Here is a 21572-nt window from a genome sequence, read left to right as displayed (position 1 = left end):
CACTTCCAATTTTGTGATTTAATGCCATTCACGGACACCTTGAACCAGGGGGCGGCCACGCTTTTCTGCCCCTCTTTGGTGGCTTTGACAGGAAAAAATACAATAGAATAAACTAAAGAGATTCATTGTATCTCTTATCTTGGAGTTTGAGGTGATACAGTGTCACTGACGTAAAGAACGGAGAATTGCGTTCACTGCAGAGGGCTGATTTGCAGACGACAAGGAATGTCTTCTATACACTTTATAAGCTGTTTATAACTTTATAGTTTGTCCTCCTTTTTATTCTCAAGGTAAACGTTTGTCACGTAGCCAGCCTTTGGTCCGCCAGCCGCTTACGAAATGCTTTGCCCCGATGATGGACCTCTGGCTAATAATTAGATCACTGATTTTGCGTCAGCAGAGCACGCATCGTGCCCGGGCCGGACAGCGCTAATGACTTCCAAATAAACAGTGGGGTGAGAGGAGAGGGGGTAGAGGGGTAGAGGGGCTCTCTGCTGCTGCTGCTGCAGCGCGGTGACATCAGCCGCCAGAGAACGCAGCCCCGCGCTCGCTTCTGCTTTTAGAAACAAGTCGGTGAGCAAATAAACCACACTAATGATGGCACCGGGCAGAAAGTCGGCGCAGATTGATTCGCTGTTTGTTTGATTCGCTCCGCTGGAAGGTGAGGCCGGTCGCACTGAGTGGTGCTTTCCAGACGTTTGAAATGCGGAGGGTCGTGATGCGACGTTCAAAGGAGTGTTGTCATCGGAGGAATGTGGCGCTCGCATCGGGCCGTGAAGGAGGGCATCGGCGGACTGGTGTTTGACTTTGGGAGTTATTGAGAACCACACAGATACATGATCGCACAGCCACTCTCGGTAAATGGTCTGATTTACATTGGAAAATCCCAACTTCTGGCTGCTCTCGAAAGGCGTCTGAGAATAGCATAAGTTTGTTATACGCGTGTTGGCTTGCAACTAAGGATCATTTGATTCATTCTTATTTTATATTAAATAGACCACAAAAATGCCCATTACCAAGTAATCAAACTTCAACATGTTGTTTACCAATAACTTAGTAAAAAATGAAACCTAACCCAATATGTAAAATAATAATAATAATAATAATAATAAAGAACGAAAGATAATCATTCAAATACTTTTCTTAAATTGACAGACTGGCCAATCATCGGGGAGCACTGGCCAGCTCCGCCCTCTACTTTTGCTTATTCATTATTACTAATAAGTTCATTCATTGTAATAATGAAGCTGTCTTGGTTTCACTTGGCGGGGGGGGGGGGGGGTCCACTTTGGACACTGATCTGTCTGCTGTACCCTCTATTCTATGTAGTTCTATCATTGCTTGATGGAGTAGCAGTGGAGAGAACTCCAGTCGTTTCATCCTATTCCTTTTTATTGTTCCCCTCATTTCTCTGCCCACATATTACACTACTTGATACTGATATTATAAAACCACCAGTTTTGTTCTCATTGATTTTCTAAGCAGGTAAACAACAACAACAACAATCTATTACGTCCCGGTTTGTATGTTGCCAGATGGAACTGCTTGTGGATTTAAGGGATGCATAAAGTGGCGTTTAACCAGATTTATTTTTATATCTTGTCAGTTTATGCTCAAGAACTATAATCTCCAAGATGACATTATTTGTTTTCTATTCATACTTGTTTACGAATTACATAGTTTTTTAAAATGTCTTTTTAGAGGCTTTAAGATCCTCAGAAGAAACTGGATGTGGGCGGGAGAGAGCTGGCCAAATAAAGATGCGCGGTGCGTCGCCGGGCCTCTTGTGCCACGCATTCTAACCAGGGCACAATCAATCACGAGCCCCTGTGCCCTTCTTTCTCTAATCCATCCATCCCGGCATCCGTCTCTGTCCGAGGCCCCGTTGGTGTCAAGCTGATTGAGTTGTGAAGAAGAGGGAGCTAACAATGAGAGGAGGGACGTGGGTCACGTCAACTACTGCCGAGTGATGAATAATCCTGTTTAGCAGCAAGGAAATTTACATTTTTGGACGTTAAAGAAAGAAAAAAAACGTCTTGAGTCATTTCATCAATCATGCCTTCTTTTGTTTCCCCCTGTGGATTGATGCCCCCTTTATTATCACTCAGAAAGTGGGATTTGAGACTTTCCTCTCTTTCCAGACATGCAACCTGTTGTACCTTTTTTTTTAATCTCCCGATTGGTCTTTTCTCCTGCGTTTCAGATGGAAGTCACAAACGGTGAGACTCTCAAAGGATTTCACGGCCATGTAACGGAACCACAATCGGTCACTAATCTGAATGTAAAAGTAATTTAGTGGATCGAGTGAGACATTCATACATGGAAAAAGTTATCTGACTCTTTCCTTTCGTGGGTTTTCTGAAAAAGTGGCCCATCATACACATGCATCTGATTTAAAAGAAACCGAGGAGTAGTCATACCTGGCTCTGATTATAAAGGCAACCCCATATGTTGACGGAGTTGTTGTTTGTCCATGCCTCTATTAAATAGGGAAAACTTGTTCGTCGTGTTTCTAACATGGATCAATTAAATTTAGCATTATATATTTGCAGGCTCAATTTATTATTGCAAAAAACTGTATAATTACTTTGTATCTATTTATAAGTATTTGTGTAATTCATTTGTTATGAACCGATGCCAAAAAATTATTCTTTATTTACTTAATGAATGGCACCGATGATTTAGAGCTCCTTGAGAACTGAGATTATTGCTGATTATTGGTCAAGGGGCGGCCATTTTTCTGTGTTTTACTTTACTTTCGTAACTAAGCAGACATTTGTTAACAACTTAACGCCTCATATTCTCTCTCTTGACGAGTGGAAGATGAGCGATAGTCTGGTCTGGCTCATTTCCTGTTGCAAACGGAGCTGCGACAACAGTTAACATCCATTTTTTGTTTTCTATGCGTAGAAGATTCTCTATTCACCTGCACACACCCCCATATATTTACACACCCCAGTCATTGCGTACTTAATGGAGACGGGCACCGAGAGAAGCCCATTCTCTGCGGCATGGCGCAAGAATGAGGCGCGGTCGGCTCTGCTCTGCTCATCTGCAGACGCGGATCACATCCAGATGTCCAGCGACAGGCCCGTGCACGGACGGGGTGAGGTTGCTTCCCCCTCCGCTCCCTACCGCATCCATCCTTCGCAGCGCGCACGGCATCCATGCTGGCAGTCGCAAGCTTTCTCACAAACTATCAGTTGTCCCTGAAAACACATCCGCTGATAAGGAAAAAGAAAAAAAACCCACTTTGTGTTAATGGAGGGTGCCTTCACTTTCTGCTGGTAGTCTGACATGCTGCTGGGGCCACGCACCCCTGGGATGCTGATGGCAGCTTAATGCTGTACAGAACAAACTGGCGTGCGCACAATCGTCCGGCTCTTTTTTTTTTTTTCTTTAAAGCTTTTACAAATGATGATCGATCTTGTGATTGGTCGCTGCGCTGTTAATACCCTTCTTCTGATGACTCTTTTGGAAAATCCCACAATAAGACTTAATAACCGTTATATATAAACTGTCCACCGCAGACAACGTTTGCACAGTTACACACATGTCACACCTTCCGTCGGCCGAATATGTGGCAACACATCAATTATGTGAAGGGGGGGGCTACTTACTCCGTGTGGTGTGTGTACAATTTATCGACAAACTGATGTTGATGCTGTGCTGAGCTCTTGCGGGAACCTCTGCAGCCAGTTCCTTTGGCTCTGGGCGAATTCCTTGCCATTTAACGCTACCGTGGAATGACTCAGGCCTGGGTCCAGCAGGTCTCCCCCCCCCCCCCCCCCTCTCTTTTTTCTTGGCAAACGCAAGTGACACCGGGAACAAATCCTCCTCCTCTGTTTATTGAATCGGGAACCGCACAGGTTTTAGGGGCCGACGAGCCGAGAGCTGCCTTTGCCCCGGGGAAGCATGGGTCATCCCACTTGACGAGTGGAAGGACTTACTTCGCTGGGTCTGCCTCGACCCAGAGGCAGCACGTGGTTCCCATTTAAGCACGAGGAGGAGGAGGAGGAGGAGGAGGAGGAGGAGAGGGGGGCGAGCCACTGCACCTTCATCTGCTGGGCATTTTTATGTGTTTATGTGTGTATACATCTGTTCTTCAGCGCTCGGTGTGAGTGTGTGTTTTAGAGTGTAAGTGCCCCCCCGTCTGAGTGTGAGGTCATTGTGTTTGGGCTAAAAGTCGGGACCACATGTCCAGGACGTTCTCATGGGGCCCAGACCGAGTCGATGCATCTGCACGCGGAGCTCAGAGGCCGACCGGCAGGTCCGAGGAGGGGTCGGGGACACACACACACACACACACACACACACACACACACACACACACACACACACACACACACACACACACACACACACACACAGTGTGGCAGACAGCAGGGTGGGCTGATGTTCCAGTTGCACTGTGCAAAGACAGCAGGCAAGCGAGTCTGAGAGAAATGAGTGGTGAAAAGGAAAAATAAGAGCCATTATCCTTTAGAAAACGAACACTAACACGTATTCAGTATAGAAAACTTTTGGAAAAGGTTTGTTTGTTCTAAAATATCCGAACAACGTGACCGTAGTCATAACATTACTATGTTATTGCATTGGAGAGGTATTTGCCGGGAGATAAATGTAGGCGATAGCCGTCACCTAACCATCAAAGAGATGCTTGTTTTGTATCCGTCCCATTAGAAACTGTAACAGGTCTCGGCAAAAAGACGTGTCTCGTTCCTAGAAGGAACCTTTCAAGTGGGAAATGCTTCGCACGCCTTCCGTCTCATGTGCCATCTGACAGCCCCGCATGTGTGCCGTCGGATACAATCTACAATGATAATGCCCCCCCGCAGGCTGCTTTGGATAAAAGATAAAAGATGAAAAACTTGGGAATAAGAGGCCCTTTATTGGTCTTTTCTTTTGGTGTTAAATTTTGTCGTCCGTTTAACGTGTTGTGGGCCCTGAACAGATCTGTGCCGCTTGAACAAACAAGAACCGCTTGATCTGTGATCTAATCATTGTCACCTGTTCCCAAGCTGCTATTGTTACATATTTGAGAAGTGTTTAATGTAGACCTGCGCTGTCCACAGCGAAGACAAACTTGCATGCTTAAGTCATTTCTAAAAACAATTTGTTAATGCTTGTTGGTTAATATCTGGTTAATACGTAGAGTATTTATTTTAATTGTTTTGAAATTACATTTTAAACTCTTTGTCGGCCAAATAAGGGCCTTAAACAATTTTTTCCCCACAATTTTGGAAACACAAAAAAAAGTGGTGACTGAATATTTGGTTTATATACATAAAAAGTTTCTGCTATTGATGTATTTTCCAACCCTAACATTGTTTACTTGCTGTGGTGAAAGTGGTAAACGTTCCGTCAGTTAAAGCTCCGTCATGCTGCCCATCGTGTGGACCCACTAGTGGGCAGCAGAGGCAGTTCCGCTCCTCGTGGTGCAATGGTGCGCCGCTCCGTGCCTTCCCCTCCGTGGGATAGAAGTGATTCGCTGGCAGAGGGATCCAAGGTTTACAAGGCGGACGTGGAGGAAGTCACAGGATTTGATCACTACTTTAATCCCCCCCCCCCCCCCCCCAGTTATCGGCACCTCCTCCCGTAATTACACTCAAACAGCTGTAGGTGCAGCTGTTTGAGCGGCTGCAGCTTGTAGCGCAGCGTCGGACGTGGGACTCTCACGGCGGGGCTCATCGCTGCGTGGGCGCCGTGCGCGTCTGTCTGTGCCTTCCATGTCTGAACCGTCCTTGTTGCGTCATGTGTTTCCGCGCCTGTGGTGTGCTCCTGTGACCTGGGTTACGTGGGAGGCTGTTTCCTCTCAGGATGGGAAGTTGTTCCCAGCCGCGCTGTTGGTCAAACATTTACTCTGGCCTCCACGAGAGCACAGTTACCCAAAATCCGCCCGCCCGCCCGCCCGTGCGCTATGACTCTCAGCAATTCTGTGCGTCTGATGCGACACTTCTGGTATGCCTGTCACTTCCAGGTTCACACCAGAGTTTCTCTTGGCTTTGTCGCGCAGGAGGTCTAGATGTGTGATGCCTTTTCTAGTTTGCGTCAACCTTCTTTTTTTTTTTGTCGTTGGATCCCGTCCTCAAGTGGCCACATTGGGTTTTAAAACCCGTCCTGCACCTGTTGGGAAGGAATCGTCTCCCTTCGTGCTCGGGGAATATACCTTTCTCTTTTATGCCCTTCTTTGCATTCCCGGCCAAACTCTCTCTCTCTCACACACACACGCACACGCGATTGCCGCTAATAGTGTTCGCTAAATGTGAAAGTCCCTATAACCTTTTGCGTTTTTCATTTTGTTATAATGCGAGGTGGTGATAGACTATTAGTCCCACTGCTGGATGTCCCTTATCAGAAGCGTAGTACTTTGTACGTAATGCCCATGTTTGAAGGCGCTCACGCTCTGGGCACGTTCCGAAGTAAAGTCCACCAATCCCGTCTTATCTGAGAATATTCCAGGCTGAACAACAACCCGGTGGCGTTTCATGTTCCGCAACCCCCATTTGATCTTTGGCAGATAAATACCAGCTGGCCCTGAACGGGCTTTTCCACAATAAAACATCTCCATCGGCTCTCCCTCTGAACGGCGCCGTGGCCCAGCGCTCCTGAGATGACTCGTCTTCAGCCGAGGACAGGGGGAAATTAGTCGGAAGCGTGTCACGTCCGGCAGGTTTATGCGCCGCTCAACAAACAGACACGCACACACACACACACACACACACACACACGCTGACACACGCGTGTGCATGGGAGCACATGTGTCTGCATGCGTGTGAGTGCATCATGAGTGTAATGGGCTCTGGCATTGAGATCAAAGTCCCTCCATAACTCAGTCGGTCGGTCGGTCGGCCAGTCGATGTTTTGCCAGGAAGCTCCACTCACCGAGGGGGGGCGAGGGCTTATCAGAATCAGATCATTTCAATTACAACACCGTTGTTCAGCCAGTGAAAAAGCTCAGTCTCACTACAGTCACGATTAGGGGAAAAAAACACGGCTTCCTATTGGAGAAACATATTTGGATGTTTTTCCAAAAACGTCAGTGGAAGTTATTTTATTTGTTTCTTTATTTGCACTTGTACTCTTACAAAAAAAGGCAGTAAAATATAAATCAACTTAAAAGTAAAGATCACAACCCAGAAATGTCTCCTGTTAAATATGAATGCTTTAAAAGACGATAAAGGATTTAAAAGGAAACTACAGTTTAATGGACAATTTAATAAAGGATCAGGCAGCGATACAAAGATTTATTTGAAAAAAAGTTAGGTCTACATTTTGAAATGAATTGCAATAAAATCTATGGTGTAGGAAAAATGTTCTGTTTTATGTCCTGTTCAGATGTTTTTTGAAAAACGATGAAACATCTTTGCAATGCTCAATTAATTATTAATGATTTTGGATGAATGCCATTCCACATCAAACCTGGCCAAGCCTGCTTTATAGATAGGGGGGCGCCCTTTTTTTAAGTCATTTTTTTTTCCTGGTAATGGAAACGTGTGACTGCCAAAATATCCAGGACTCCAGTATGGGACCAAAATGGTTGCATGTATATGTATTTGTGTGCGTGCAAGTTAAAATGTCTCGGTGTCTAATTCAAGCAAGTCTGTGGTGATCCTCACCGTTGGTGCGCATGTTGTCTGTTACACAAACACAATAAAGTGGGTGTGACCTCATCCCAAGGCCCAAGTTAATCAAAAGTATTTCATTTCCATTTTTCATAATTGGTTTGGAAATCTACCGTTTTGCTTCATCCGATCAGACCTTGTTCTGTTTCATCAGTTCCCCATAGCTTCTCAATATGTCACCCCCTCCTGGGTGTAATGAAGTGTGATGGCAGTGATGAAGTGTAACAGCGGCTGGGCTGGAGGTGCCAGTGGCCGGGTGGTCTCCGCCTCACGCTGCTGCTGCTGCTGCTGCTGCTGGCACCCTCATGCTCATCATCCACGCATTGTTCGGTGGCACCTGGCCTTTAGAGGAGTGATGGCGTAAAAACCTGTTACTGATCCATGCTGTTGTTCTGTGTGTGTGTGTGTGTGTTGGTAAAACCTTGTTTCCTTTAACATGTGCGTGGTAATTGTACGTAAGGCCCTGGTCACTTGGACTCATCGATGATGAAACCGGCTGATAGAGAGGTGCGAGTTCTCTTGCTTTTTCCACATTACGTTAATTTTTTTTAATCCGCAGAGGACATTATGGGTTTGATCTTAATCCACTGCGCGCATTAACTAGATCGTTTCCAGCCGTCTTGGACAGCTCAAGCTCACAATTGCGAAAACCCATAACCGCCATCAGCCCAATGACGGCTTTTATTCTGCCTCGCCGGGATTTCGTTTTCATTCAGTTGGTGTCACAAGATGACAGTGTGACTCACCTGGTTTATTTTTCGGTCATGGGCACGGTGTTGATCATTTCCAGGTTTTAAAGCTGCAGTGCCCCTGAAAAAGGCCCTGATTTAAATTGTTGTCTGATCCCAGCGGTGCGTTGGAGCGTCACTGGGTGGGCAACTGGTGGAAGGAAGGATGTACATGTGGAAGGAGTGGATGAGGGGGGGGGGGGGGGGGAAGAATCACGAGTGTCAAAATAGCTGCTACTCAACATGTCCACAGAATACAAATGCAAAGGGATGAATGAACATGTACAAGCTCATCGCTAACACCTTCCCTAGCAACGTGCAAGCTTTGGTAACCTGCTTACGATAGCAATAGCATGAGAAACCTTATGTTGTCCTCCCACATGACTTCAGCGCGTTCCCATAATTCACATGGAACCCAGTGGTCTGTGCGTGCTGAAACTGCACCGGTACGGATGCTTCTCCTCAATTTATGTGCTTTTCTTTGAAGTGTGCTCTCTCCAACGGAGGTTCAATTCATCAGCTAGCCATTCGTTTTTTTTTTTTTTTTTTTTTTTTTTGGGGTGTCCCATCATGCGCTGTGATGGATCTCGGGGGGTAAACCCAGCAGGGTTAGGGAGGTGAAGCCGTCTGTGGACACACAGCCGGTTCCAGTTTCAAACGGGCACACAAGTGGCCGGCATTAAGAGCGGAAATATGGAGGCCGAATAATGGTTGTCAAAGTGGTGGGTCCCTACTGCTGCAGCTTCTTGGGTAATGCAAAGCGCTTCGTCCTCCGTTAGATTGAGTTTGGATTTTGTTCCTGGCCACACTGCATGACCTGCCTTCACAATTTTGCCTTTGGCTCTCTTTATACATTTGTCATGAAAATACTCACATGTGATGCCAAGACTTGTTTTAAATGAATATTTAGGGATGGAAGGCTCTCCGCTGTCTGTGCAACCTCTCGGGCTGGAGCTGTGAAGTTGCATCTATTCCAAGGTTGACAAAGACGGTTCCAACTCAAAGTTTTCACTGGAGACCTGGCGGCGCCGCAACGTCAACAAACAACGCTGTGTTCCGATCACTGCCGAGGGCGGCCGTGAGCTGCTTAAAGCGAGACGTTTATCGACACTCGTCCTCTTGGGGGGGGGGGGGGACTCGGAGATTCACTGGGGCCGAGCATCCAGCAGTGGGACTAATCTGTACACATGTGGGCCCGGCACTTCAGAAGGCCAAATGCCTTGAGAAACTAAACTGACATTTGGGCACCAATTTCTCAAGAAAGATGCAAAAGAGAGGGCCGACAAAGGCCGGACATTATATCTGCTCAGTGGAGGAGATTCCCGAGAACGCGATATCACAGGCGCACCTGGAAGAGAGAGGGAGGGGGGGGGGGGGTCTCTTTAACCCGGCTTCAACTTCCAGTTGGACTCAAGGATGTACTGAATATATTTTGGGGATCAGATGTTACTGTGACCTCATGAAACTTTTAGCCATAGCGGATGAGTTCATATGCTACGTACGGTAATTTCCCAAAAATTGAGTTTTAAGTGAATAAAATGATGACATTTTGCACGTACTGAGGGGCATTTAATCACGATGTGGTGATTTTCACAGCAATAATATCACTCATATTCTAAATATTGTTTATTTTCCATTCTTTTTTTGGTGGCAGTTCTTGGCAGATCATATTTCTAAAGCATTTCCTAGAAACGTTACTAAATATTCATTGATTTTGCACGTATCACATTATCAGCCATTGGCCCCAGGGTGAAAAATATCGTGGCCTTTTTCCCGAACTGGTGTTGGACAGCATAGCAGAAATGAAGTCATTAACAGTCCATCACCAGTGTGATTATTCATACAATAATAGAAAGCCCAGTTTGAGTACTCGCTTCTAACGTCTTATTGACCAATCACATTTTTAGGATTATTTCTACACCAAGGCTCATCTTTGCACATTTTTTTTTTTTTGTTGGAAGGCATACAATTGATTTGTTGGGGTTTAAAACTGAGGTTTTGAGTGAAATTCACCCTAATCCTCACTCCCCACTGATCCTCGGGGTTGCTTTGTTTACAATAAGCAGGCGAGAGCAGGGAGAGAGAAAAAAATAAGTTGAAAGAACCTTTTCTAAGAGTGTGCAACTTCTTGTAAATACCATAATTGCCCGGAGTTGTATCATCATGCTCAGTGCCCCGTGTGTGCCAAGTGAAGTTCCACTTACACACACACACACACACACACGTGTGTGTTTTAGTTGGCAACAACTCTCTACTCTATACACAGTCAGTCACACCAGGGCCAATTGGTAACAGTTGTGGTCGGACCCCCTTGCACTACAACAAGAGGATGGTTGTGCTTCACTTCCCTCTTTCTCCACGTTCTCAGGAGAAATCATCTCCTGAATAAGCACAACAGAATTAGCCCGGCTGAGTCAGATTGCGTTTTAAACCAGTGGGAGAACACTAGCGATTGCTCTGTGCGCTGTGCCCTCTCCGGGAACGAGTCCTACAATAACACACACAGAGTTAATGCAGCACATCCTGCAGCCACGCTGGGGTGTCACTGTTTATGGCAGTACCCCCACCACATGCAAACACACACGCGCACACACACACACACGCACAAACCAAAACCACCACTGCTGCAGCGTCTGCGAAAATGAGTCAGCAACTTCCCGATGCTCGGGGCGAGTATAGATGCAGGATGCAGGAATTTGATCATTAAAAATAGAGCGCATCGCCCACGCTTCTCACCGTTTTCCTGCGTGTGAGAGTCATATTTGCCGTCTGACTGGAATTAGCCTTCATAATATCGCGTGGTTCAAAAACGACATATTTACTACCGTCAGAATACTGTTTACCCCGCTGCATGCACACAGAGAGACATAGAGTACAGCAGGAATCACCTCCACAGTTTATAGTACCAAATTTACGCATAATCATATTTCTTACGGGTTCTACACGTGAAAATACATTTAAATCATTGTTCGATGGCGCCCTAAGTCAGGAACGGATGAGTAGCTGTCGCTTTCCACAGTAAGAGCGAACAAAGCATTGGTCAATATGTAATTTAAATCGGTACATTAATAATGTCCAATTCGCTGAAGCCTGCTCTGCCTACTATTCAGTGAACAAAAAATGGGGACATAATGGCCAACGTTGTTTCACAATTTATATCTTGGCGTGCTTGTTCTGCGTGCTTTGGCACGTTTTTTTGAGGGTTTTTTTAAGTTGAGGGTGCCCTCCTGCAGGCGAGTCGGACCTCGGTATGCTGCTGTCCTACGGTGTGCTTCCCCCCGTCTGTCTCGTACCACGAGAAGGAAGTAGCATCTTAAACAGGGTGAAGGAAAAGCTCTCACTTTACTGGTGTCTCTACTTCCCACCCTCAGACGTCGGCATTAGCTTTGGTACCAAAATAATGCTTAACGGTTTATTAATACAACTGTCCAAAAGGAATTTCCTTCTAAGGGTGTTCGGGGGGTGCTGTAAGACCTCTGGTTCTTTTGCATCGAAAGGCTTTAGTTGAGGACGTTTATGCCGCTATGTGGACGCCTCGTGTGGAAGTGTCTCGAGCACAGCCAACACATCTGGAGAGTTAGCTTGAGCGCGATCCTTACAAATTCAGGGCAATCCAAACCAGATTCGTATGGAGTCTGTCTTTTGTGTTTTTTTTTCTATACTCCTCTGGACTATATGTAACTGAGTTCTTGAAAAGATTACAAGATAACTCATGGCTAAGAGAACCCAACAGCTGGAGGGGTTTATTGTGTCTGCGTGACAACCTCAGTCCAGATACGCAGGTGGGTTCTGGACATCTGCCCTGTGTACAGAGACCGGTGGTATACTTTAACTGTAGGAGACGAGCCCCTTTTTAGCATTTCCCTTCAGTTCGTGCCTTGGCCACATCATCACTCAGCCCCACAGTGACCGGCAGCAGCCAATAGTTGGTGCCTGTGCTTCATTCCAGATGACGCTCACAGCCGGGATAGAAACGGACCTGTTAACTAGTTAGCCCCCAGGGAGCGGGACGACCACGCCGAGAGGCTGTATATATATATGAAAAGCTTGGAACGGAGATGTAATTGCGTTGAGATTGCGCAGAGGGTCGGCAGCGCGAGGCGAGCCGGTGACGTCACGGGAGAGCTACATCTGTCTCCCATTGGTCTGTGCGCTCCAGGGCCCTCGCGCCTCCACACGGAAGGGCCAGATTCTCCCGGACACGGTTTTTTGTGGGAATGAAAGGCACTGTTGGTAGCAGAGTAGCAGAATCGTTAGTTGGCTATTTAGAAGTTACTACAGGCTCACAGGGTCTGGCCACATCTGCTTCAATGTCTCTTTTTTTTTATGGCAATTGTTGCAAATGCTTGGATTGCTTTACATTGTTTTACTTCTAATTATGTCAACCTGGTTTATTTTACATTGTAAACTCACGCTGTTATTTTCCATTCCACATTACATACTAGCCAGGTTATCATAACTGAGGTGTTTACTTTCCTTCCGGCCCATTTACTGCCACGGCATCTGCTAAGGTCTCTAAATAATCTGGATGAATGTCTCACTGATTTCAGAAGGGAGAACGCATCTTCACACTCCACGACTACTTGCGTTTTTAACGTTCTGCTGTGTCTGCTGACAACATTTTTGACCGGTCTCCTCCTTATTTTCCCCCATATCGAAAAGAGCTGCAAATCAGTTGTCAGTGAATCTCCATTATATATTATCTGGCTCCGGATCCCGTTTAGCATTCGCTTCAATTCACATTTCCGGTCTTTTCCAAACAATCGTGCGGTACGGCACTTGTGAATCATTGTTTAGAGGGAGGGCGCAAGGGACCAAACGAGCCGAAATGAATGCACCTTAAAGCAACTGGTGTTTGTGTGTGGCCCATGGTCTCCCACCCTGTTCATTCAGCCGCATGGGAGTTTCAACTAACGATCGTAGCCTGAAACAGGGCTCTCTTTGTGGTCTGGCAGTGGTCATTGTGTAAAGCAAAAGAAAATGTTCCACTCGGAAATTGACAATTACGTTGTTAGGGAACGTGACTTGATAACGAGCCGCATAGAAGGAACCTCGTATGTCTCCCGCTGCGAAGCGCCCGCGTTGCAGCTGCACCCTGAGGGTCCCGTCCCGTCTTTGCCCCGCTGCGCGGCCGGTGATGGGTTCGACGCATCGGGAGGTTGTCGTCGCGGACGCCAGAACGGAATCATGGAACTTGGCAGCGACGAAGCAAAAACATCCTCAGTGAGCAGTTGGAGTGGCACGCGGCACAAAATGGTTTGGCGTCGACACCCCCTCGGGCCCCCTGCCAGCAGGGGAAGACTCTCCGCCCTCCAAATTGTTGCCTGATGCGCTGGCGATGACGTGGGCGTTTCGGGGGTCACCGTACATATAACGTGCTCCCGTCTCCTTGTCCTTGCCCCCCCCCCCCCCGTCGCCTTCCGGCCCTCCCAACTGTCAAGCTTTCACTTTCCTGCCTCGAAACGATTGGTGCACCTCAATTATTCAACGTCAGCAGCCTAAACGCAGGCGGTCCCGTCACGCCGTGATTTGCTGCCGGTCGAGGAGACGCGTTCCCTCCCCGATCCACCCTGCGGATGACCCCGAGCACTCACCTGTGGGAATTTGGTCACGGCTCGAGGAACAAATCTTTTCCATAACGCAGCAGAAGCGGCAATAAACATGTAGTTCCCAGACAGTCTGTTTGGCTTGGCACTGAGATGTGGTTAACACTTCCATTTATCAGAGGCTGGTACTTGTCTGAAGACCTTCCCTTTATTTGACTCAACGAAGGCAGGATGAATCTAGATCCCATTGGCAATATGATAATGTGGCCATGACTGGGTGCTGCCTCCAAAACCACAAATCTAAGGTAACATCCTCTCCAACCAGTGTCGGGTTTGAATGCCTAATCTTAACAAATCAAGAATTTGGAAAATATTTCAGCAATTACCTGTTTTTGTTGTTGGGCCGGACCCTCCGGAGATGCCATGTCAGCGCTGCGGCTGCCTCTGACAAATTACACAGGCTTCCATCTGGATGACCTTCAAGTCAGGAACTCCTACTGAAGGACCGTAGCCACATTGCCAAAAACACACACATCTCACACTCTCTTTCTTTGGACGCCCGGGCAGAGTCCCTGCAGACAGAGCTTACGTCTTTAAAACTCATGAGCATGAGGGGCCTGATTGAATCCAGAATGGATTCAGGAAGTAGTGAAACCGTATGAAAGTGCAGAAAGTGCTCTCACACGGCTCACTCCCTCCATCACCAGCACTCGTGTCTGTGCGCTGGCAGTCTGCCCTTTTCAAGTTGTTGACTGCTCTGATGTCAAGTCCCTCTGAACCTGTCACTTTTTCCTTTCGAGTATAATTTTTTACATTCACATTAGATACATTGGGAGGTCTTTTGTGCAGAAAAAAGACATAAAACCACTGAAGTCTTAAAAATTATAAATTGCAGCATATTACACGCTCAAACTGACTGTTGACCTTTTCTCCTCTCCGTCCGTCCCTCAGAAATCATTGACGACCTCTCGCACCTCGTGGACAAGACGGACGACAGGATTCGCAACGAGACCAGAAGAGTGAAGCTGGTGGAGACAAAGTCGGCCTCCTGTGGTGAGCCGTCCTTTTGTTTTCCCTGGTCCAAAGCGGGGACGGTGTCTGATCTGTCTGCTGCCGGCGTGGTTCGGCGTGTCAGCCGTCTAAGGCCCATCCCAGTGCCAGCGCTTCAGTTTGCGGGACACCGAGCAGCACTTCTATGGCGACGGGCTGCATTGTTGCCGCGCCCGGGAGACCCGGCGAGCGGGCGGGTTGCACACGGAAGCAGAGCGGAGGTCAGCCCCCCCCCCCTCAGGATGCCTCGCTCTGTCCGCCGTGTCCCCATGGCGCCCGAGCGCGAGTTTGTTTGAAGATCCCAGAGCTGGTATTGTGTTAGAATCACGACTCTTTTCTTTCACTCTTTCAGTTTGTTTATCTTGTTCTTTTTTCGCCTGCCCATCTCCCTCCGTTCCAGGATATATGTGTGTGTGTGTGTGTGTGTGTGTGTGCGCGTGCGCGCATCTACATGTTCATTGCATATAGCGTACGGTGCACGTTTTAGAAAAAGCATGTTCTTGTGCATGTATGTATGTATTGCTGTGTGTGTTTTCTCTGTGAATGGGGATCATTCCCCTCCATAGTTTTCATCTCAACGCGCTCTTTTTTTTTTTTTTCTCCTCTCCCCCCCATTCCTCTCTGTCATCCCCGTGTTCGTCTCCCGCTTGTTTGACACTCGTCTTTGTGTCAAGCAGAGAAGGAATTGAAAATACCACATGCCACAAATTGTTTTGAGGGCTCTCTCTCTCTCTCTCTTTCTTTCTCTCCCTCCCTCCCCATGGAAGTGTGTTTATAATTCCTCAGCTTTTGAGGCTTTATTTATTTTTGAAACTACCTCTCTCATCCCAAGCCGCCGTTTGGGTGTTATGTCTCAGCCGAGTCCTTGTAAAGCTAGAAAGGCCTGGCTCTGACAGGCGGGAGCATGCTTAACATAACTATTGGTGGGCGCCTCGTCGCTCTGCAGACCCTGAAGTTGCCCCAAGAGCTGGAGACGTTTCAAATATGTTCTTCGCTGTGGGATTATCAGTAGAAATCATCAGACGTTTGCCCTCGGGTTCGAGGGGGGGGGGGGGGTGACAGTTTTCAACGCACGCAGCAGAGATCTCGTAAAAAAGCAGCGGAAAGCTGAGCTGTGGGACGGGTCATCTCACAAAAAAAAAAAAAGGAAGGACCCACATACTGCTGGAGCATGGTGCTTGTGGCACGCCGTCCGTGGCTGTTGCCGACGTGTTGTGAAACCTCCATGGTGTTGAAACCTGCTGGATTCCTCCACAGCACGGGCCTGTGGAGACATCCGTCTCCCAATGTGGACACGACTTAGACTTTGTTTGAAGTCTCCAATATTCTCATAGAAGATGAGAGCGATGAGGGAAAAGAAAGACAAACATACACTTGAGTACTTTTGATAAATCTTCCGAAGCACATTTACCAACTAGTATTTAAAAATGTTCACTTGGAAATTCCTAATATGACTAATTTAATTGAGTTTAGTTTGTTTCATTCAAACTGAAAAGATGATTCCATTAGTGCCGCAATTTGCAATCAGCGGTTTTAGCAAACCTTAACTAGGCCCATCCTTAATTACCTTCTTTTTTTTTTTTTTTTTTTTGGTCCGCTGCTGTCACTTAAGCAAGCTAAGCCTGATTCAGAGTCATTGCCACTTGTTTCAGATGATGTCGGTGGGGGGTTGCGGAGTGGAGTGGCTCTGAGTTTGGTTTTGATTAGTGTGGCAGATTAGTCCACCGGACCAAAAGGTCTCTTGGAGGGTGGTGTGAGTTCCTCCCCAGAGCTTAGGCCTCGCCGTCAGACAACATCAGAACTAATCCGCTGCCTGTTGGGCGCCACTTCGGCAACGCCGGTGGGTGCTGTTTGGACGCTGATGGGGGAAGGAGAGCATTTCAATAGTTGGTAGCTGCCATGGAAACGCTCACTTTGGTCAATAACTTTAATGAGCTAGATGTTTCCGTCCGGCTCCTGTTGCACCAACATGGTCAACTATTGGAAAGGTTTCACATTGGCTGATGGAAGGACTTCTTAAAGTGATGCATCCTGCTAATGAGATTCCTCTTAAGTAAACCTACCTTCAGATCAAAGATATTCTGAAAGTTTCCTCTCATTTTTGCTATGGTTTCAGTGAGACTAATTTAATTGTTAATTATACAGTGGTTCTGTCTGAATATCTGACTGCATTTCTTCAACCAGTTTTTTGGCAGAGCAGTGAGGCAAAAGATGGAATTCTAAAAATATTGGAATATATTATGCAAGTAGTCCCTTCAGGACAAAGTGGAATCACATGACTTTTCATGTATCGTCTTCATCCGATTGAAATGTGTTATTTGCTGTCAATCAAACCCTGGTGAGGACCGAAACTGAGCAAAGGGCGCCTGGGAAAGTGCACTGTGATGCAGTTAGTGAGGATGTGAAAAGCAAACCACAGCATTTTGTAATAGCAGATATGCCATTTCCGAGCTCCGAAGCTGAACTGCTAACACATACATGTATATGTATATAAGCACGTCGGCGCCTGATATTATCGCTGAGTGATAGCTCAAAAACGTTCTCCATTAAAAAGTGGTTGACCCCGAGTCAGTAACGCCATCGTAGCGTGTGTCCACACGCTCCAAACCGGAAAGGGGCTTTTACAGAGCCCGGTTTGATTATTCATCAAAACAAATAACATGTGTTCGGCTGTCAGTTTAAATATCGGCTATTCTTCAAAGAACTTAAACCTATACACATCATGAGCTTTAAAGTGCTGCACGAACCTCGATCTCCAAAAGCGGTGCACTGAACCAGTCAGTATGCTTTTATGTTAATCATCCTGTGTTTGTTTGTGAAAGTGCACCAACTCTCTTTAGGTTCTCACTAATTCTCACATTATTTCTGTTCTCGCAACAGAAAAAACTTTTGACACACATTTGTTTGATAATTGTACCTGAAAGTCAAGTTTCTGTCCTCCTCCATTGTGCCCTGAGAAAAATGATGAGCATCACACTGACCTTGTTAACACAAAACAATCCTCTTTTTCTCTGCAGAGGTCAACCGCGCCTTTTGTGGTCCAAAAAGGTCTTTGGCGGGGGGGGGGGGGGGGGGGGTCGAGGAGGGAGCAGCGCGGCTGTCTGGCCCTTTCCGCGGCGCTCAACAATTATTCTTTCTCTCTGCGATTTTGTCCCCCCCCCCCCCCCCCGATTTGCGTCTGAGAGCTTTCCAAGGCGGGATGAGCCCCGGGCTCCTGGGTGGTCAGCCTATCAGCAGGCGGCGACTATCTCCCTCAGCATCAGTGTCACACCGGGGCCCTAATCTATTTGGCAAGCAAACGGCATTATTGTCATCAGTCTCCCGAGGCCTCCCCTGGGGGGGTCAGGAGTAGCTTGTTTCGGTCACTGAGGCAGACAGGGCCGGTGGGACGAGGAGGCGGGTCTAACGCGGCTTTATGACTGACTGTTGCGTGACATTGGGATGGGTGTGAGGGCCTCGCGGCTCGCTAAACACATGCGCGTGTTATACAGCCTTTTATTGCTATTGTTGCTATGGCGTCGCTGACAGATGTTTTGACGCGGCTGAATGTTCTGATGTTCTGAATTTTTTAGCGCAAACTGTGTGCGTCGTTTACACCCAAACAATGATAATTGCTGGAAATGTCTTTGTGAGTGAGTGTGTGTGTGTGTGTGTGTGTGTATTTGCTTTAAGCACCAGGCTTTTAAAAAGCCATCACGGAGCGAGAAAAGCCGTCCCAGCGCGTGTGTGTTTCTGCTTTTGACATTTATGTTACGCTCACATGTGCGAGCCATCAGGCCCCGCCTGGGCCGGCGATAACTCCCAACACGCATGTCTCAGGGACGTTTATACGGACACCCCTTTTTCCCTCGAGCGGAGCCAAAAAACGCGCGAAGAACGAGCGACGCAGAGAAGGGAGCCTCCACGCCGCGAACACCGCCAGGAAACGGAGGGGACGAAGACATCTGGAGACCGTACCGCTGGCAGAGAAAGCAGCGTTTCATCAGGCCGCCGCCGCCGCCGCCACCAGCAATGAGTTCAGCGTGGCTCGTACCTCGGCCCGTCTCTCTCTCTCTCTCTCTCGCTGTGGGGGGGAAGACGACCAATTAGGCCGCGGAGGGGGCGAGCCAAAGAATGAGGGAAATGTAAACCCAAAGTGAAAGGTCCCGCGCCTCAAATACAGAGGGGAGGGGGGGGGGTCAGTGGGCGTGTGGTATGGATGAGAGATGATGCGTAATGTACTGAGCGTTAGGCCGACACGTCCTAAAGACATCCACGTTTTTTTACGACGCGCTTGATGGACGCCTCCCACCATCGCTTGTGGTTTACGTGCCAGAGAGGAAACTGGTCACAGATTTTAATATATATTTCACACACACCACTCTTTAAATTCCCAATGCCAAAGTGTTATCGCCGCGACACGTGTTACCACAGTAACCGTCTTTGAGGCTTGGGTTTAAGACAATCTGGGGTTGATTTTTTTTTTTAAAACAAACAGATTTTTATAACATATGTACTGTCGAGACACTGATTCTAAATATTTTGGATTTCTCAACTGGAATTACTTGTTACTTATTGGCCTCTGATGTACCAATATATGTAAATATATTTAAAATATCGGTTGGAATCAGGCTTCACTTCTAAGTTGGATACATCAGTAAGCATCAAAATCAGTTTGAGTTCTCAAGATGTTTTTTCATCTTTTTTCATTTTTTTTGAACAAATAATGGAAATTCCACCTGTAATGTAATTTATAACAGATATAATAATTTTTTTCATTTCTTTGGGTGGTGGCTATAATAGAAAAGTGCAATATTTGCAGGTCCTGGGGGTAAAGCCCTTTTGATGAAGTGTGACTGAGCTCTTGCACATTTCTCCTCTGCTTCCATGGTATCAGTGGAAAACAACGATTATCCTCTCGGAGCGGAATCAGAAACATATGCCTATCACACTGTGCAATCTGTGGCAATAAAGACGTTTTTTTTTCCCGTGTGCGGCTGTTGAACGCATGTAAATCGCATTAAGTCATCAAGGCAGGAATAATGACATGCTGCGAAGGGCATACGCACTTGTGCGTTAGATCAAGGATTTTGGAAATGAGCGGTGAGGAATGCTGGGCTTCGTACCTCTTCCAAGTGCATTCCCTGAGGTCTGCTGCGCCCCCCCCCCCCCCCCCCCCCCCCCTCCTCCTCGCTGAGAATCTCTCTCACATCATGTCCGGAGCGCCGTTTTGACTTTCCAACAAGTTAGAAGGGATTAGTTCTACAGCAAAGGTTTCATCACAAGGGGGTAATAGTAACGTAAATATAAGATATAATACTTTTCCGATGATGATTACTTGATTTATATCTCTTAAGCGAATGCAATTATATTGGATTAATACACATTTGGTGCTCTAGTGTAAATACAGTATATTCTGCTCACAGATGGCTTTATCTATAAATGAGCCATCACCAACTTTATAGATGAGAACAACCAGGCCATCTTGTACTTTTCATCTACTCTCAAGGGAGAAATAGGAAGGCTTCCTCGTGTGGCCCAACGCAGTACTGCAGGTTGAAACCCAAAACACAACGGGAGAAATGTCGCAAATTGATCTGACGACCCGGATTAAAAATCCCCCCCCGCAGCCCTCCCGTGGGTCCCGACACAGCCTGTGGGAATGTCGCAATGTCAGTGTGACAACAAAGCAGCTGTACGCTACAGAGGAGTGAGCTGTGCCAGGCTTCGGGATACAATTACTTTGTGTGCAGGATCAATTCATGGTTGTTGTCCCGCTCCGGCCTCTGCCGTCTGACGTCCTTGTCCTCTCATGTTCCCGCCCTCAGGGATGCTGGTGGTGATCGTGCTGCTCCTCATCGCCATCGTGGTGATCGCCGCGTGGCCCGTGTAGCCGACGAGGACCAACGGCGGCAGCCTGGAAAGCTTTTTGCATCGACTCCACACGCAACAAACGAACATTGCCTCTTAAATGGAGACCCTTTAGGGGTCCAACCAAGCCAATGGGAAAGGAAGCCTCCTTCTTTCTTTTTTTATATATATATATATATATATATATGCACGCTTGTTCTAACAAATTTGCAATGTGTCAAATGGTTACATTCTGGAGGGGTTCTGGACCGTGACGCTCTGTCCGTGGTTCTGGAGCGGGGCTCACACCGACGGGCCGTGCGATCCTCGCAACCTTTACGCTCCATCCTACGTATTTTATAACGTTCATCTCAGCTCAAACTGACATGGCTGCTTCTCCCTTCCCTCGTAAATCAACTCCCCTCGTAATTGCTGATAAATGGCATTTCCAGTTTAAAGGTCTGCGGACTCCAGTGTGTCTGAAGATACTAGTACCACCTCCCCAGATTTCCATTTGGACACCGGCATAGTATTTTGTCTGCTGTACCTTGTGACATTATGAACGGGCTACTGGTAAACGCAGAAAAGCTCTCGCTGTGCCGTGTGGAATGACTTAATAAATGAAACATGATCATTCAACTCAACAGAGGCAAATGTTTTTTTTTTTTCAATGTAACAAAGAGTTTATTTCAACTGAAAATCTGAATGTAGTTCTACCAGGTTTGTGTGTTCAGTAGTTATTATGTCTTTCTTTAGTGGCAACGATCTAAACAACCACAAACAAGTAAAAAAAA

At 47.0% G+C, this 21572-nt stretch overlaps 1 protein-coding gene across 1 annotated transcript in view; it reads left to right on the top strand.

The window, feature by feature from the left end:
* Positions 1-21422, top strand: part of stx8 (syntaxin 8) — a 30990-nt gene extending 9568 nt beyond the window's left edge. The window contains exons 7-8 of the mRNA XM_037471103.2: positions 14851-14952; positions 20757-21422. Coding sequence (XP_037327000.2) covers positions 14851-14952; positions 20757-20821 — 167 coding nt within the window. The 3' untranslated portion in view covers positions 20822-21422. The remainder of the gene's footprint in view (positions 1-14850; positions 14953-20756) is intronic.
* The last annotated feature ends 150 nt before the right edge of the window (positions 21423-21572 follow it).

Source organism: Pungitius pungitius, chromosome 9 (genome assembly GCF_949316345.1).
Source record: "Pungitius pungitius chromosome 9, fPunPun2.1, whole genome shotgun sequence".
NCBI lineage: Eukaryota > Metazoa > Chordata > Actinopteri > Perciformes > Gasterosteidae > Pungitius > Pungitius pungitius.
Note: the sequence above shows the minus strand (reverse complement) of the source record. Positions and strands in the feature narration are given on the sequence as shown.